This window comes from Magallana gigas, chromosome 3, assembly GCF_963853765.1.
Source record: "Magallana gigas chromosome 3, xbMagGiga1.1, whole genome shotgun sequence".
NCBI classification, from domain to species: Eukaryota; Metazoa; Mollusca; class Bivalvia; order Ostreida; family Ostreidae; genus Magallana; species Magallana gigas.
In genome coordinates, this window is record NC_088855.1 from 46,493,754 (window position 1) to 46,513,380 (window position 19,627).

Below are 19,627 nucleotides of genomic sequence, written 5' to 3' on the forward strand. Positions count from 1 at the left end.
GGTTAGCGACCCCATTCAGATGGCGCTACCCAGAGTTATCCCTGTCTGTCAATCGGATAACTGTCAATCACAAACATTGTCAACTGTGATCAACGACCAGCTTTTACTTCAACTATAAAATGCTTTATTTGGTGAAACACCAAAGAAAACAGCTTATTGTCTATAATTTGATATCTTTTTTCAATCTCTAATCTAATTACATAATAAATATGTATAATGTGCGTAAAAATGCATAATTTATCTTAATTGTCGATTAGTATGTTGCATGGAGAGAACATCAAATTCTTCCATATTTGGAAGGTTATATCTCGTCATACCTTGGTCGTGATATACATGTACATGTACCTTAAAAGCAGAACCAGCCGAGATTATAATTAATAAAAGATATAAATTACAAGAGAGTAAATCAGACGTGTGTGAGTGCAGTCCGTGAAGCCTTTGTTGTCATTGTAGCCGAAGTCTCGAAATAGTTAATGAACTTAGTGCGGTTTATATAAGACACAATTCAACAATGTTAACATTTTCTTTTTTGTTGTGACTTGAATGAATGTTGTGAACATAACTTAGTAAAGATGGGGTTATAAAGGTTAAGAAATGCTATATTATAATAAATTCATACTTTGAAGGCAAATTGCCACAATTTATCCTACAATTTCTTGTTATGTACATGTATAAAAAGGGTTCGACCTTAATTCTTACATTCATATTGTTGCGTAGAAAATACCATATCGAAACTGATAAGATGTGATAAGCTCCTAAAACTGTTAATTGTGTAAACATAACAAAAAAACATAACACGAGCATTGAATATATAACCAAACGCCCTGAGCTCTGAATGCTGATTATATAAGTAAGATATCGTAGTAATGGGGGAGAAAAAGTCAGTTTGTGTAAAATATGAATTAAGTAAAGACCACCGACAAAATTGAATATTGATTTATTTTTTGGTTTTTTAATACGCTTTATGATTAATTCAGAGTATTTTTTCAAATTAACCACTATAACGTATTATCAAAAAGTTGTAAATGTGTTGATGAAAATAGCATGTATGATATGTAATTAAAATTTACTTTGAATATGCACAAGTATCATTGTTCAAAATCGAGGGTTTTGGGAATCAAGTTTTGGATTACCGCTATTTGTTTATTAAATCCTGTTAAAACTTTCATCGACCACACAAAGCAAAGGAAACGCTCAAAGCACGTGATCCCAGCTTCTGTAGCATATACAAAGCAGTGCCTCGTCTTGGAGCGTTCAATTTGTCGGGCGACGGCTAGTATCTCGGCAGTATCTCAGCTCTCTTCCTGCGCATCAGATAACATGCTATGATACATTTGCCTTCTGGAACCTAACAAACATTGGAACAGCAGCATGTCGTGATTTCTGAACATAGAGGAATAAATTGTGCTTTCTGATTTTTTATTTTCTGATAAAATGACTATCCACGGTTCTGCGAGGGGACACGGCCAGCCGCGCGGCACCAGTATTTCTTCATATTCTAGCACAGGTTCCGGTATGGAACAGACGACACCTCTTCTCTTGGAGCCAACCGATTTCAGTGGCGGATCCCACTCTAGATCCAGCAGTGTAAGAGAGCACAGAGGTACCCAAGGTCTGGAATCTTCGAAGGGACTCCTGCCTCCCACGCCTGGTGTAATCAGGGGTGGTTCTTTCAGAGAGCCCGGGGAATTAAGGCAAAAAGTTGAGAAGTACAAGAATCGTGTGAATAGCCCCCAGCTTCGCGACTCTCAGCCCCCCGGAAGTTCCCCCGACCTCCTGTCCGTGTCATATGAGGACGTTTCCCGAGGGAAACCGGACGCAAATCTGCGTAGGGTGCGTTCGTTTAAAACGACATCAAAAGGCGTGGTCAACAGAGGAGACTCATTTCGTAAAAAGGGGGCCCGATGCGGCGGGCTGGGCAAAGAAAGCCCTCCCCGAGGCCTGACCCCCAATGTCAGCCCCCATTTGTCGGCCACCCCACGATTAGCCCCTGCACCTGTAATGGACGGAGACCAAAACTCCTCGTACTACAAAATCGTGGCACTTGGAGCGCCGGGGGTCGGAAAAACCGCCATTACCCAGCAGTTTATGACATCCGAGTATATAGCATTTGATTCTTCAATGGGCAAGTTTATTTTTTATTATCAATCGTTTTGATTATTTACTTTTAAAAGTCTACGAATAATTATGTTAAGTTAATTTTTATATATTCTCTCTCTCTCGATCTCTCTCTCTCTCTCTCTCTCTCTCTCTCTCTCTCTCTCTCTCTCCGAACTTACATGCATGTACGTGTTAAGATATGCATATAATTGATTTAACCATGAAAAAAAGAAATGGCACGTAATTTGTTGCTGATGGTGAACACAATTGAATGGCTTGAATGTAAATAATAAGGTTTTGTTTGTCAATGAAAATGTCAGTATGCCAGTGAAAAGCCAAAGCATTCTGTCTAGAATAAGTATAAGTATAACTATTTAATCAAACTTATCAAAAGAAACTGCTACGTGTTCATCTGAATGTTCATTCATGAGGGATTTTCGTATGATATACTTTAGAATACTGTCAAGATAAAAGTATAATTAGTACAAATGACTAGTGCACTATGAATTTGTGACGACAAACACGTATGCCGTTTTTTCATTTAATCATACTCTTAAATTGATATGACGTAATATCCCAGGAAATTTAACAGTGCTTAATGGAATGTAACCCAGGATACCTAAAATATGCTAGATGGCTTTGATAAAATACAATAATGCTAAATCTATTTTCTATGGAGACGAACGCAGATATAAAGCTAATAACTCACCGTGAAGCATCTAAATCTGGCTGTGTAGAGTACATCTCGATCTCTGACCGAGGAGAGCCATGCGCTTAGGTTAAAAAATCAACAGCTTCCAAACTGTTGTCATAATATTTTCAAGTGGCAAGATTTTTACATGAGCATTTTCCACTTACAAATCAATAAGTCGTATTTGTTAGAAATTCTTCCTTCAACCTAACTGTACTTTTTACTTAACATGATGCGAAAAGAAACTTAAAATTAAGAGAACACTTATTATTTTTTGGCATTGTTTGTGAACGACCACATTTCATGAATATGTTTTATGTAAACTAAGACTTGTTAATTTCCGGGACCAATGTTTTGATGTTTCTCACTTTTTGGCCACGTGCTTGACACATCGATTGGCTTCTACGCATGTTACTGTAAAATCGAGTCAGTGAAAAAATGAGGATAAAATGAACACAAAAAAATCCCATACTTCTATTTTCACCAATGGCTAACTAACATCCTTAAGATCAAAATTACATTTGTCGATGCCACTGTACTCAATATCTAATGGCAGGATTCAGTGTTCGATTTCTTTTTTTCTTTTTTCTTTTTTTTTTGGGGGGGGGGGGGTATTCGAATCTTGTTTAGCGCACCATTCATTCATAAGATTTTTTTTCGAAGACAGCTGACTAACTACGCTGTAATTTTAGAAAGCAAGCTCCAACACCAAGTGATGGTTATACGCATATTAGAATGAAAGCCAAGGTCCTTTAGATGATATTACTGTCTAATATTCCCTGCCCTCTAATTAAATCATGTTCAGAGTCAGAGAAGTTCGTTGTCCGTTATGTTTTTGTATTTCTCTCTCTTCGTGTCTCAAGTACTTTGTTTTGCGCGGTATGGCGAGTAATAAAGCGTTGACTGTAGGGTTAGGATGGACATTGTCAGGTTTCTTTCTACAAGGACTTCCTCTGATCACTAGTACTCCAAGGCGCACTTGATTCTCAAAGGGCACACAACTTCTAGGCACTCTATCTGTTCGGAATACAAGGCGTCCCTTTCTCAGCAATTAATACGTGGGTTTTTTTGGCTGCAAAAAATTCCATTAATTAAAGACCTATTTAAGGAACGCAGAAGGGTTTTTCAAACGATTTAGGGTTATTGCAATTGCAGAGATAATACTCTCAGCTTCCGCTGATTGTGTACAGTGCCATACTTTTAATGTTTATCACACACACTGATGGTCATGTAGTTAATTTAATTAAATATGTCGAGCTGAAAAAAAAACCGAGTCATGGCCACTAATTTCTAGAAAAAAACACCACATGAACTAAAAAGGGTCATAGGGTGTGAGACCTTTTTTGTATTATCAGGAATCATTCGGAGATGAGTAATCAGCTGATTGCGTTCACACAGATATCAAAAAGACGCGAATTCTACATGTACCTTGCTATCTTCCCCTTTTCTACTTTCGACTCGTAGCCGACAAATTTAGAAACCAGTTAGTGTAGTTTTAATCAGAGATTTTCTTCAAGGATAATCAGTTTTTTGGTGAGAATTTAGGACTGCGTATTAACCTACTGATCTCAATAAGCCAAGGGAGTTCGAATGAACAACTAATTCATCTTTAACACCCTTCATTTATTTCCCATGAAGACAGGAGATTAAATAGTGTAATTTCGAAAATCTCGATCACTATTTGGACCAACAATTTTTTATTTTTCCCTGACAGTGGGGAAATTTGATGAAAAATCATTTGATTAAAAAAAAATCTTGAATAACGGCTGATAATGATTGCTTACGTCACAGAGGATTAATCAGATTCTTTTAGATATTTGAATTCCGGATTTACAGTTTTCATTGTCTGAAAGAATTTTTGCTAATTTTTCCTATACTTTTTAAGTTAGAATACCCCATTTAATTTGATAAACTATGTTCGATACAAATAAAGCTAAAATTTTCTGTATGTACAAAGGTGAAAACTTTTTTTCATTTTTATCGTTTCGCATGTTGCGATCTCATCAGCATCGTACGTTTAACGTACAAAATTTCCACCCATTTTATATCACCCCTTTTTATCTCTGAGGATAGATGATTTTACTTAGTGAAATCAACAGTATAAGAGAGGAAAACATTTCTGAAATACCGATGCTCTAGAGCTCTTGGGGTTCTGTTGCACGTGTAAACAGCGCATCAATCTCCGTCGACTGACATAGAATACCAACGAAACATGGCCACAGTCAGAGAGGGAAAAATCAGACTAAATGTTGTTTTATCATTTTAAACTAACGAAGTTTGACATCAGCGAGTGTCTCCAGCCGAAGAATTGCTTCTAGTGGTATGAAAATCCGCCATGTTCTGGCAATATATTTATATACGTGAAATAGCTTCTTAGACCAATTTGTTTATACTTTACGGCTGTTAGACATTCAAAAATAACTCCATGATTCAGCCTGCATGTAAACCGAAACATTTGACCGATTTGCATTTGGGGTGAAATCTAAAAGAAGGCTTTTGGATGACGTTGACTTGAGTTATCGTATTTCCAACAGCTTCCATGGCGTCAAGGAATAGACTTAACAAAAAGATCAAGAAAATTCCGCCAAAATACCCTCTAATTAATTGCTGCAATTAACATTGCCGTGTATCTTGGATCAGTAACAGAAACCATCTTGCTAATGCTAAATTGCCTTGTTTATCTTTAGTATCCCTGAATGCTTTCTCAGTGTTTTAATGATATTTGTATATTCTATTGTAGATCAAAGTGAGCATGAGAAAACGATATCGGTCTTACTGAATGGGGTGGAATCTACCGTCGAGGTTCTTGATGGCATTGATATACAGGTATACAATTAAACGGGGTCCATTTATGAACAGAAATAAATATTGTTGCAATAAAATGAAAAGGTAAAAATAGATATATTGAGCAAATAGTAAATGGACAATGTCTTAGTACACGTAGGTTCGTTTTCTTTATTTTTTCTTTTTGAAAAATCGTTCATCGGTCAATTAATATTGATAGTTTGTAGACGCTGCATCTTTATGAAATAGTTGATTGTGTCTACATGATAATGTATTCAGCAATAAGTTCAACATTTTTGTGATAAATTTGAGCATATGTGACTTGTATGCACACGTTTTTTGAAAACTAGAATAATTTTGTCCTTATTTCTAGATATCATTTTTAAAAAAAAATCTTATTTTTAAAGATTTGTTCATTAATGAGAGTTTGAGAAAGTCATATTGTATAAACTTCATACTAAATTTTTCTACATCATTTTCAACATACAATGTAGATTACATGCAATTGCCCCAATGAAACAAATTCAAAGACAACAAAGTACATGTACAGGTATTAATAAACAATAAAAACATGGCTCACTCATACATAAAAATTCATGTTTTCATTTACTTTTCCTTAGTCTTACCATGACAATTGGTGTTTAGATTGTTTGCAAATTTTTCAAATCAACTTTTCAATTCATTTAAGCGCGAGATATTCATTTACTATTTCTTGATGTAATTTAATGTTTAAGTTTCTATATTACATTTGTCCTTTTAAACTTAATTTAGCTCAAAAGGTTATAACACTTTAGTTTTACAAAAATACCATAGATATATGTATGTATCTGTTAAATGTGCATATCAAAAGAGGATCCTTAATTAAAAATGTTGAATGAAAAATCTCTTCGTTTTCCACGCTTTTTGTTTTATGCGTCAAGTTTGATATTAACATGCTGCTTTGTTACAGGGCGATCTAGAGGACATTCGGGCGGACGCCTTTCTGGTGATATTTTCCATTGCACACCGGGATACCTTTGACACTGCCGTCCAACTGCTACAGGAGCTGCGTATGGACCTAGGGACTGACCGAACCACGATTCTAGTGGGAAACAAGTCGGATCTGGTCAGAAAGCGTAAAGTCACCACAGAAGGTTAGTGTCTACTCCGCCAATATACCCATAATTGTGAGCACAACGATAACTGTTATACTTTGGTTTCAATCCCAATTATCAGGAGTGTTGTTGGTAGATTCATGTTGTAAATTTTGAATTTACTGGGTGGGTGTAAATACAAAATTTACAACATGACAACTTGTCATGTTGTAAATTTTGTATTTACACCCACCCAGTAAATTCAAAATTTACAACATGACACAAAACCCGGAAATTGAATTCAAACGACCAGTCACCATGACAACAACTGTGATGTGTAAGGTCAAACGTCTGCTTGACAGATTCGTAAAAACTACACTTGACTAGTAAAGGGTTGAAGAATGTTTTCGAAGAATACACAACAACAAAAGTTGCGTAATTCACATTTTTAAATGAATACGTTGCCAAAGTCAAAAAGATAGCATCTCTAACCACCTGAAAAACTCCGTTTTTAAAGAGCAACAACTAAAATTTGGCATGTCATTCACTTAAATTGTTCATGCATTTTAGAATGATTGCATTGTTTCGTAGCACAAATATGTAAATTTGGCAACTACTTATTTGATTACAGGGAATACATACGAAATCGCCGAAGTATGATTCTATCATCCAGCAATTTGAGATTGTAAAACTACTAGATTTATCTGGGACTTGTAATGGTTATCTCTTGGCTACACATTGGAAGCTAACGTCAGAATGGAGAGATAGGAAGCGACGAACACATTAATATAAATTGTTGCGAAGCATTGTGTCTTTTCTATTTGCTAGTCGTTGTCCTCGTTGCATCACGTTTTTCTGAGACAGAATCACCAAGACAGCGTTAGCATTCATAGACACAGTACATTGCTTAATAATAGTCTGCAAGTTTGCATGAATTTGACGAGTCTATTCTTTCAACTGGAAACAAACATAGTTCATGCAGTTTACAATACCGAATTCAAAGTACCTCTTATGTGTAGGGTCATTCCTTATTGAAAAAATGATGGATTGATTTTTCTTTAATTGAAAAGAAAAGAAACATCAAGTTGAATTTCAAAGTAAATACAGTATTTGATCTGTAGGTATGCATTAAGACCAATTTTAAATTGTTAAAAGCACTGTTTTACATTTGATTTCAATATATGATATATCTATCCTACCAAACCTTCTTTCTCTCTTAATAAACCTTAGGCTTAATATCAAATGTTCCAATCCTTCCGGAACCTGCATCAAATTATTAACTATAAGCAAGCTTGCAGTGAAGAGACCATTACTTTTGATTGAATGTCAGAGCTGGCGTTGTCTGTTTCACTCACTGACATCGCTGTCCGTCTGTGAAGGATTTGAACAGCCAAATTCATCTGTTTATCTCTTTTAAAGAATATTGAATGGTACACCCCTTTGTGACGTCATGCAGGCAACTATTATTCTGACACTCCCAACGAAATCTTGATCAAGAAAACGTTTTTTGCAATCAATTTATAGATTTACTTAATGCATATAATTTTTTGCACCTAGATTTTATCACGTTATCTGGTGAGCATCAAATAATTTCAAATTTATAACTGCACTTTTTGTTCCACATGAAGAATGCTGGATTGGATTAGTTAATGTTTTCTTTGGCTGTGGAACTTGATATTGTTGAAGTCTGCTCCCGTTCTTTGACAATTGTGCTTTTGCTAACAAATTAAATTTTCCGTTTATTTTCGGAAAATTGAACACACAAAAAATTACAAACGAGAGCATTTGCTATATTCACGTTACATAGTTATGTTTTAACTAAAATACTTTGGAATTCTGTCAAATGCCTGAACTAATTAACCTAAACATGTTCTTCATTATCGGGCCACATGATGCATTTTTACAGACCGTATCGGCGAGAACAATAAAGTAGTTTTGGCAGAATGTTGTGAAAAATAAAGAATTTCCCGTGGTTAGAATGAAGCTATTTGCCATAAACCCTCAAGATCGATCAATTATTTAACTCTCTAGACAATTATGTTAACTTATGCTGCATTTGAAATTAATTACCCGTGTATTTTTTTCTTTTGATATTTTCTTTAGCTGTATTTTTAACTTTTTCTCAGAGAGGTAACTTGGATTACTGTTAGAGTTAACTGGTTGGTTTTGTAGGAATTACAATTACAAGAACCGTTATCAACGAAAACCTGCCTATATTTCAACTTGATGTTTATATCGGATGAAGACTTTTATATATTTGATATATGCAGTTGAAATGCCAATTTTCTACCATCTCTCTGAAAGATGATTTACAAAGTGAATAGTTTAGAAAGGGGTCGATAGTTTATATTTGAAAACAAACAACATGTAACCCCGGCTCTTCTAAAGTTCATCGTTTACGTCACAAAATACTTCTGGAGAACATCGACATTTTCCAGTCTCAATAGTCCCTCTGTAATATTTTTTCGAAAAAACCCTAAGTTAACGTAAGGATATCTGAGAGCAGTCGTGATTTTTCAAGTGTCCGCTAAACCCCAACAAGGCCGCCATTATTGTCTGTTCTTAACGTCTTGGCAACTTATCGGCCCAGGTGGAGCTCTCGGGTGAAAGTGAGATGTCTACATCAGTAAAATACGTGATGTAAAAATTGAAAGAAAAATAACCATCTTCATCGGTAATTATCCTATAGCAGGTGTTTTAGACATTTTAAAACGCACGTGCCCTGAAATCGTTTATCTTTCGTTTTTCAACGACGTGTAATTTGCGTTTATTTCTCATGTGATACGTTTTCATTAAAAATTTGGCATGTGTATGTCAATTTTATATCTGATGAATTATGTTTGGACTAAAAAAGTTTATAAACCATGTCCTAAAAAGGAGGAACACTTAGGACATGTTACCAGTTTTGATATAAGGAATAAGGAATCATTCTTTGAGTATTATGAGGTGATAATTTTGGTCGGGCGTGATCAAATCCAATAAAGCCCGAAGGGCTTTATGATAGATTTGATCACGCCCCGACCGAAATTATCACCTCATAATATTCAAACAATGATTCCTTATTTCTTATATTTATATAATTTTAAACCATCTTGCGATTAAATATTTACCGGTAAATATAAATAAGCAAACCCCGCTGGCGCCTCAATTTGGCTTTATGAGTTATATAGTACAAAATCGATACGTAGTGTTATCACAGGCAAAGACACAGGAAAATGTAAATACATAATGATACAAAACGTGCTCAATGGCGATGTCTTCAAGAATTATATCATACGTTTCCAACTGTACATGAAACATCGTGTCACTGTGTATATTGGTTTTAATTAGAATCAATTTCATGTTTTATTTGCAGAAGCATTGGAGGTAGCAAATCAGTATGAGGCTAAGTACACTGAAACTTCGGCCGCGCTGAATCACAATGTAGACGAACTATTGGTGGGGACTATAGACCACATCCGGTACAAACTTAATCCGTCCTTACCGGAACCGATTCTGAAATTAGACACCAGGAAGTCGCATGCCATGCGTGTTCCATCATTTAAAGGACCAATTGACTTTTTCAGAAGGCTTTTTAGCAGAGGGAACAAGAAGTCACCGAAGCTGTTGAAACCGTAAAAGAGTGAAACGATAATCAAAAATCATTTAAGATCACTTTCAATGGCATTTTAATTTCTTTCTTTTTTTTTTGGTTAAAAGCAATTTGATCATTTGCCAAATGTTTTTCATTATTTTGTATGTATTTATAAATTATACTCTGTGATATTTATATATCGCCACAAATCAATAATTATTACATGTATGTACTGTTCAATAATGATGAAAATTTCTTCAGCCTTATTCGAGAATAAGTAGTATTGTTCTTGATCTGACATGTTACGATTTAAATGTGTTTATTTTTTATATACACTGATTCAAAATCAATTGTTTATGTCTTTTCTTCTACTCTGTTTCCAACAATCAAGTATTACTATTATTAAATCAATAACCCCCGAGTTCCAAAATTTGTGTAGATAAATGACTCGAATAGAAAACTCAAAATAGATCCGGAATATATGGCGCAGATTGTCTACAGTTTTTTCATTTGCACTAGAAATTCAGTTTATGTACAAAAGTTTTCTTAGTTTTTACATTCTAAATCATTGCCCCCTGTTTACAGTAACTGCACTTGAAGTTTTAAAAAATTGTTTACCAAAACAAAGCACGTTCATAGGAGAGCAGGGGTTGCTTGGCCTTTGCTATCATTGATTGTAGACACATTTTGTGGGAGTACCTCTAATCAAAAGCAATTTCTTGGCTAATGTGTTAATTTAGTTTCTCATGAAATGGTCCTAAAAAATAAACATATTACGATGTTTTCCTTCTTCTAGCTTGTATAATTAACCTTTATATTTCATTATCAATTGAAATGAGTGAAAAATAATCTACAGGTTGAAGCAATGAAAGGGGGCGAAGATCAGGATGTTTTGAAATGTATGGAGAATTACCCCGTACCTGATGACTTCTTAATTAAATCATTCCACTCCTGGCATGTGTCTGATAAGTAGGGTTAGAATGACCGAAGCAAAATTCATTGAATATATATATTTATCTAACAAAGAAATTTTATCAGTTTTGTAGAATACTTACTATTTGCTTATCAAAGAAAAGGTATCAGCCGAAGTTCATCCTCGTTAGATTATGGGGAATGGTTTTGTAAATATACGTACGTTTTGATGACTGCGTGGTGGGGATTATATCTTTGAAGCGATAGAGTTTATCGCCTATGTAAAACAATTGTACTGTTGTAAATCTGTATCTTAGTTTGTTAACATAATCCTCGTTCATAAATTTCATATGGTGCTCTGTACACTTAATCTTGTGAATCCAAAGTTATTCCGTTTGTTATAATTTTATACGTATTATGTGTATGTTTCATACAGATATATTCTTTATGTATATATTTAAACATTCGATGTTTTACTATACGCCATGTTTCATTTTTCTGTCAATAAAATGGCAACTTGAAGAATTTTTTTAATCAAATTTTACAGAGACGATCAAGGTTAATGTTGACAAGAGAAAAAAATCATTGGCCAGGGAGTGCGTATATATGAAAAAAGATGAATTTCATATCTTTTTATGCAGGGATAATTTTTTGATTTGCAACTTTTGTATGGCAGTTTTTCCGTTTATTTGCCAAGGAGCAGGTGCTATGTCAATTTCAGAAGGCGCAGTTGCGATCAAGTGTGGTTAACGCCCACGTGACACCGATAAACTCCTTAGCACTTTATCACGTGGATTGCTCCATAAATTAAGACTAATCAAACTAGATACTTTATGGGTAAGTGGGGTATATAACATATTGATAATGTCTGCAAAAATAATCATTTCCCCGCTCAATTTTGCTGTTCCGTAATTTATATAGTTTAAAAAAGGCATAAATGATTAAACGAAGAAAACACAAATAATCTTGATTAAAGGTTAAAGCTGAAATCTAGTGTTAAACTTTTACCGATAAATGTTTTAATTTAGCAAGAAAGACCATGAAATTGTCATCTTATCAAATTGATAGGTCATTCTGCTTCATACCACTGATTCACAATATCTGTATAGTTAATTGTGCAGAACTTTAACAGATACATGTAGATATTGCATAATAACAAAAATTATCCATACCATTGTCATCTAATCAAATTGATATAGGAAATGCCGGTTCATACTTGGAATTCACAATATATCTCATACTTCAATTGTTTATAGATTTATACACGTTTGCTGTAAGAAACAAGTTACTGAATTCCGTTTGATCTCTAAGTAAATATTCTTATCATGTACTATAAAACTCTCTCTCTCTCTCTCTCTCTCTCTCTCTCTCTCTCTCTCTCTCTCTCTCTCTCTCATATGATAAAATTCCATCATCATAACACTTCCGTAGGAAAAGGGAACCTGTTGGGGCATCCCCAGACTACTTGAGATCTGGCAGCCTCTCGCCTTACGATGACTAATGCTCATTTCTGTACTTTGATGCGCTGTTTACAGAATGCTTGTGGAAACCGAAGTTGAAAATGTCTCTTTGACGTTCTGTTAACTCTTAACTGCCAAAAACGTGAACATATACACAATAATGAATAAGAATTTCGTAGTAACTTGAAAAGAGTCTTTACCCAAATTATAACGCTTAGTGCTCAAGTTTACAACTTGTAATCCTTTAAGAGGTATGGGTTCAAATATTGCCAAGGTTAAAATGCCACTGGCCATGAAATTGGCAGCAAAAATATCAACAGGATTATAACTTTGAAAATTCTGAATCCGTGCTGCTAAGCCATGTATTTTGAAAATGGATCATCTTTCAAAAGTTATAATTTTTAATGCACCGAATGTTTGTTGCTTGCTGTCCAAACATTATCATAAAGAATGTTTGAGCAATGTTTTCAGCAGTCTACGAGTTGCACTGGAGAGCCTTAGCATCAAGGATGCTGACATTAATGACAACTCTCCGCATTTATAGATATATGTATGAGCGTGCTCGCTTTGTATTTTTTTTTTTGCACCCTAAACAATGCACCGTACTATTCGAGAGAGAATAAAACCAAAAGGCATTTCAAGGATGCCGTTGAACAATAAATATCAAACGGCGACATGCTATTTCCTTGGTTGATTTGGAAGCAGCGGACTGGCATGGCGCTGAATTCTATCGGAGCAACCAGGGTGGAAACTTCGTATAGAAGACAAAAACACAAAAAAGTTGCTGAATGCAAAATTAAGTATAATGTTATGATGTTTCTTGCACATGTTTTACGATTAAAGATTTATCTGATTGCGTGTATACGTACGCGATAGCATTGTTTAGAAAAACGCACCGGATGAAAGAAAAAAAATTAAAACAATGGAATATGTTAATATTCATTTATTTGAAAAAACTCGACACTTTTTTTAATTAATAAGTTTAATCCGTGCGAAACTATTGTTTAACTGCAGATTGAGGGTCAGCAAAGGAGAAGACTTGAACAATAGAAAAAGTAAGTAATCAAAAAGGATAAACTGTATACATTTAATTTGAAACCTCTAAAACCGTTTAAGAAATACTGCAATTTGAATTCTAAATGTGAGCCGCATTTGGCATTTCCTTTAATAAAGAACGGTTCTTCATACAATGGCCTTGAGCTTATTTGTCTCCACTTGCCGAATTTACAAAAATTGTTCAATCATTACTAGCTTTCGTTAAAATCTGTTTATCTACCTTTCTAAAACGCACATACATGTATCTCATGTATACAATAAAGTTTCATAAAAAGATTTTATTTTGAAAAACACGCCTCAGAATCTTTTAGCATTGCGTTTTTATATCAGTGGCACAATAACCCTGTACAGGTTGCGATGTTGATACTGTTGTCTGCACGTTAAAGTCTCGCCATGTGTCTACCAGTATTTATGGTTCCTTGTTATTGCGGACTGCTAACAGAAGTGCTATGGTGCTCCTAATGGCATTTGTTTAGCACAGCTGGAGACCCTAAAACTCATCTATAGATTTTGTATAACACGCCCGAAATAAGATATAAACTCCCGGGTTTTGTACACCAAAAATCATTCCCGTTTGATGCAATAGGTTACGTAAGTATTTCAACCAAAATAAACTGTGAATAGACAAAAAATGTTGGTCTACGTATTTATATATTTCCAAGTTCGCGGCTAAAGTTACAGTGTTAGCTATTTTACATAAGGTCTTTACAGTCTTTATAATGTTGTTTTAGCCAACGTCTGTCTGTTCTCTCTTCTTTGGATATAGTTATTGCCAGACACTACGATGAAGTTCCTGCTCCTCGCCATCATTGCTGTTGCTGCCCATGGAGCTCCATTAGACCAAATACAGCAACTCCCGCTCAAGCCGGTGAATAACTCTCTTACAAGCACTCTTACCACAATATCACATTGTGATTAATAATAAAAGTGATGGGGTGCACATTTTAACCATCACAGAGTTTTTTTCTATAGAACAGCTGATTATTGCTATTCTCAATCGTACCTGTTGTTCTGATGCGTATAAATAAAACTTTGGCACAATACCATTTTTTTATATAAAAAAGAGAAGAAAAGGGAATATAAATACTTAGTGTTTAACCTAAATCATTTGTTCATGTTTTGGACGATTTAGATATTCTTATGAAAGAATATTTCTTTTATTAATTGCAAGGGAGAATCCAGGCAACAGACAGAGCAATCTTCTTTGAAAGAGGAAGAACTAAAACCCGAAACCAAACCGTCCTCAAGAACAGCAGATCTTAGACCGGAATTCGCAGTCGAGGAAGATTTGAAACCGGAAACGAAACCTGCTCAACAAATTCGAAGCGAACAGGATGCGGAAGAGGATTTGGTTCCGGAAACCAGACCGGTTGAACGAAGAGATTTGACTGATGGGGAGGACGAAGAGTTGGTACCTCAGACGAAACCAGTCCAACGGAGCAGTGAGTTAAAACCGGAAACTAAACCATCCCCTAGTCAGGTAAGTGCATATCCTAGTCAAAGTTGTGTGGTTGATGTTTAATCTTATGTACTGTATAAAATTATTAGAGAAAAAATAATTTCAGTATGTTCGTCGACCGACACCAGAAGAATTCGAGCCGCCCAAGAGAAGGGTATGATTGTCATTTTGGTTGGATGCATGGGGGAGGTGTAGGAAAATCTTTACTTATACTTGTATACAAGTATTTTTTCTTATTCTTTTTTTTTAAAATAAATATGTATTCATTTATTTAGTTTGTCCCTCGGCCAGTGCCGGTAGAGGAACCAAAGGAAAATCAGGTATTACCAGCCGATTGATCTTGTTTTGTTGTATGTTAGTTTCGGGTGTTTATATTTATTGTTGTAAAAATATTTTCTATGCAGGTTGAGGAGAAAACAGAAGAATGATATGGTATGTATGAATATACTACAGTGTAGGTCAAAATTTACACTCAAAATTATTTATTTTATGAATTCAAAGGGAATAGGCAGAAGTGAAATGAATAATTACCCTTCCTGTCAATATCAATACATTCTACAGACTACGGTCCTCTGAGACCATACAATATATTAAGAGGCAAAAAAACTCCAAAAAACAGGAATACCCTTTTTTAGCAAGCAAGTATATAAAACGGACACTTACACAGACATTGCATCATGGTCGGGTGATCGTTGAGGTCCATGGGCCTTCTTTGTTGATCAGATACACATTGCTGTTATTATTTCTTTAAATATTCAAGTATTTGTTAGTGATTATACATGTACATAACCTATATTGTAGAACGAGAAAGAGAGTTGAGCAGGAAAACGAGAAGAATATGGACATCTGAAAAAACTTTGAATAAATTACTTGAATAAAGTTATTTTTGAACTTTTAGTAGTTTTTATTATATCTTATATTCTTAACACGACATTAGCAATGCCTTTTGTCATATATACTATAACTAATTGTGTTAATTTGTAGATATCTGTATATTTCATGTGACGGTGTAAGAGAGAATACGGTCAGTCGGACAGTACAGGTCATGACATGGAACAGATAGATCATAAACTCTGCAGTATGTAGCCAACAAGGGTACGACATGCGGCGACCGGTGTTTAGCGAGAAATTATTAGTACGTGTCAAAGTAACTTAGCTGATTGTACATCTACATCATTGTAGGCTTTATATCTATAGTGAGCGAATTCTCGAAATTCCAACGGTGGTTTTAAATTTCTGCATTACCAAAACATAAAAGAGGACTTTATAACAACATGCATTGTAGAAATAGACAACAGATACAATCGCGGTAAAAATTCTGCAATGTTACAGTATGAGTGATATAATTTATATCTGTAGATTGACGCGAGTCCTTTTTACACTTTGCAGTAGGAACCTCAATAATGACAGCTATCATCTTGTATGTACTCTAGTAAATACAAGGACACGTGAAAAGTACAAGAGGCACTAAGCACCCGAAATCTCCTGACTCTTGTTGTGAGAGCTAGCACGTGCATTGTGCATAAAACGCGATTTCAAAAGTAATTCTATAGAGTGCAAGTCGTTAGGGCGAGGCGAGAAAATCAAAGGGTGAAACCGAGTGTCTGCATCGTGTGTGTTCTGTGTTATGTAAGAGTTTTAAATAAAGATGTTTTTCTGATCTATCCATGGAGGAGGAAATATTCTTTTAATTAAGTCATAATTAAAGGTATCGCAGATGCCCGGCCACTGTATGAGTGCACTACTCGAGACCTAAATCCCATAAAAGATGGAATTTTGTATCTCAAAGTCATGTTGTTAATTTGTTAATTTACCAGATGGCTGTAAATACAAAATTAACAACACGACAGTAAAAATTAATTGCCTTAAATACTAGTATTGTTTCTTCAAAAATACTCTAAAATAATATAATTGTATATGCCTAAATATCTTAGAAATTTAAGTTTAACTTAATATGTTTCAATATCTTAAAAAATGATATATGATTCTTGGCATATTATTTTCAATCGTGGAATATAATTTGTAACGCAGGAAATCTTTGTTTAAATTTTTCTTTAGTTATTTTATATGGGGTTTCCTTATTTTACTTTTTATGTTTTCCACGATTTAAAAAAAAATTATAATTAATAACATTAATAATCATTTTAATTAGAAAAAAATAATCTGTACAATCTGAACACATGTAATCTACGGTCGACAACTCCGATGTCAGGTTGGTTAGCAGTTTGAATAAATAAAATTATGTTCTAATTCAGCCATTCTAATGAACATAAAATATTCATAAACTAAAACTCAAAACACCAATATATAGGAACAGCTCGGTTGCGCGAGTGCAACAGACTTTTTTTATTACATCATATACACGTACAACCATTTTTTTTTCGTTTTCCTTCATTCATCATTGTACAATATAAAAACATTTAAACTTGGTGGGCGGGTGGGGGTTTGTTGCACGATAGGCAGCGAATTCTCGAATAACTTTTACTACTTTAAGCACGTGCACAGGTAACTTTCGATACGCCTGAGTAACTTAAATAACCAATGCTATCATAGACAAAGACGATGAAAAATGTAAATATTGTAAAATCTGTCGTAAGAAAGTGATCTTTTTTCGATTGGCCCTATAATACACATGAACTCGACATTCAGCCTATGTTACTTCGTTGTAATTTATTGTCCATCAATAATTCAAATATAACAAGTAACTAAGATATAGCTTATTGGTAATAATTTCAAATAATGTATTTTTCATTTTGGAGTGACTGACAAAACACTAATAATATTTTATACAAAAACCCTTGGCTTATAAGACGGTATTTTTATCAGAATAAATTACCTTTCCTAAGCATCTAGTGTAATTTGACTTTATTTGTGTCAACACCACAAATCAAATAAACTCAGACTGCCAAGGTCGGATCCAGGATTTGAAGTTAGCGCCAGTTTTAGGCATGGGTCTGGGGACCGCCTTGAGGCGCCCAGTGGGTCCAGGGCAAAGCCCTTGTGGGGGCCAAGGGGGCGAAGCCTCCGGAAGCTCCTGGATTCTAGAGATTTTTTTGGGTAAAGATGAAGTCTTCGAGTTTAGACGTTTGTGATATTTCTTCTCGTGATTATACTTAAAAAGTAATAGTTTAAAAATTATTTATAATTGCTAAAGCTTTGTATAGATTTAAGACCTGCATAAATCCCATCACGACCCTCTGTCTTCCAGAAATTTAAGAAACTTTTTTTTTTTAAGTTTTTTTCTTACGAATGACTATGAATTAATCAGTGAAAAAATCAAATTCAATGGGACGATGTAAATGAAGTTTAAAAAGAAGGATAACCGTGCCAGTTCTTATTATAATACACTAGACTTTGACCCGTGCGTGCACGGGTTGACATTGCATATGATATCGGACATTTACGAAATATATCTAGATGCATCGACACAGCGTATTGTTGACATTTACATAACCAATAATGCTATTAATTTCACTACACTCTGCTAAGTTAGAATAATCTAACTGAGCCAGGGAACTTCACCACAGTTAAATTAAAATGCCTCCCATATACCCCAATGTAGCAGAAAATTGCATAATCGCTCCAAGACGATTTTGGAGAAAAATCATGAAGTTGCATTGAAATTAACAGTCAATTTTTTTTTATAACAAACCAATTTGAGTCTGTACATACCTTTCATCTAAAAATTTAATTCAAATTGTTGAAGACTTTAACACCTTCTGGATTTTTCATAGTAAATGAAATGTGTTGGAGTTATCTCCAGTATGTTCTTTGATGAACAGAATTTACAGCAAATTTCTAATGAAAATTTACATAAATTGGTATTATCGTTTCTGAGTTTATCCATGCAAATGTGATATTGTGAAAACTAAACTAAATAGCCTCCCATGATTTAGCATGAATGCAATGCGCATGCGCAAGATTGTAAAATCCAAAAATCCAGATGATTTCCGGAATTTTTTTTTTTTTAGCAATTTGCGCTGATTATTAATTAGCGAAGTTTGACTGAGAAAAAATAAACACAAATTGGTTATTTTCAAGTGCTAATGATTTTTAAAATATATAAGACAAACGACAGTACTCTTCCGATTTATCGGTATTAAAGACCTAAAATTTATTATTTTAAGGTAGTCCTATACTCGGCACTAAATGGGCTCAATCATTAAAAGCTTAGCTTTAAATGATAGATATACATTCTAGCAATACATATACAAAAGAAAATATGTATGTTTACATGCTAGTTTGTTTGTTATCACCTCTCAGACGGGTGTACCCCCTTGCAAAAATTATTGACAATTATGTAATTTGCCAGACGTCCGTTTTTCCTAAAAATAATTACCAATTTTGGGAAAATTAGAACTGAACATACAAAATAGAGTATAAATATTTATTTAAGCCATATCTCATCAATAATTTTGCGCAAATTTTTGTAAGTAAGTACGCTTTATGGACCTGATGTATCAAAATAGAATACAAAAAATACAATGCTAGTATCGCGTTTGGTAATTTTTTTACCAT

General features: G+C 34.5%; 2 protein-coding genes across 3 annotated transcripts; both read left to right on the forward strand.

Annotated features, from left to right (window-relative positions):
* The first annotated feature begins 1,189 nt into the window (after positions 1–1,189).
* LOC105341632 (GTP-binding protein RAD) lies at positions 1,190–11,272 on the forward strand. Its single transcript, XM_011448254.4, has 4 exons — positions 1,190–2,125; positions 5,532–5,617; positions 6,525–6,708; positions 10,004–11,272. Exons 1-4 carry the CDS (start codon positions 1,435–1,437, stop codon positions 10,264–10,266), a joined length of 1,224 nt encoding a protein of 407 aa, XP_011446556.2. The 5' UTR covers positions 1,190–1,434; the 3' UTR covers positions 10,267–11,272.
* A 2,933-nt stretch (positions 11,273–14,205) lies between these two features.
* Positions 14,206–16,006, forward strand: LOC105341634 (uncharacterized). 2 transcript variants are annotated; one of them, XM_011448261.4, is made up of 6 exons: positions 14,206–14,241; positions 14,417–14,518; positions 14,822–15,130; positions 15,216–15,263; positions 15,385–15,429; positions 15,911–16,006. In XM_011448261.4, exons 2-6 carry the CDS (start codon positions 14,435–14,437, stop codon positions 15,926–15,928), a joined length of 504 nt encoding a protein of 167 aa, XP_011446563.2. In that variant the 5' UTR covers positions 14,206–14,241; positions 14,417–14,434; the 3' UTR covers positions 15,929–16,006. The 2 variants fall into 2 exon arrangements, with proteins under 2 accessions (XP_011446563.2, XP_011446562.2); XM_011448260.4 differs by lacking the exon at positions 14,206–14,241 and adding an exon at positions 15,514–15,541.
* The last annotated feature ends 3,621 nt before the right edge of the window (positions 16,007–19,627 follow it).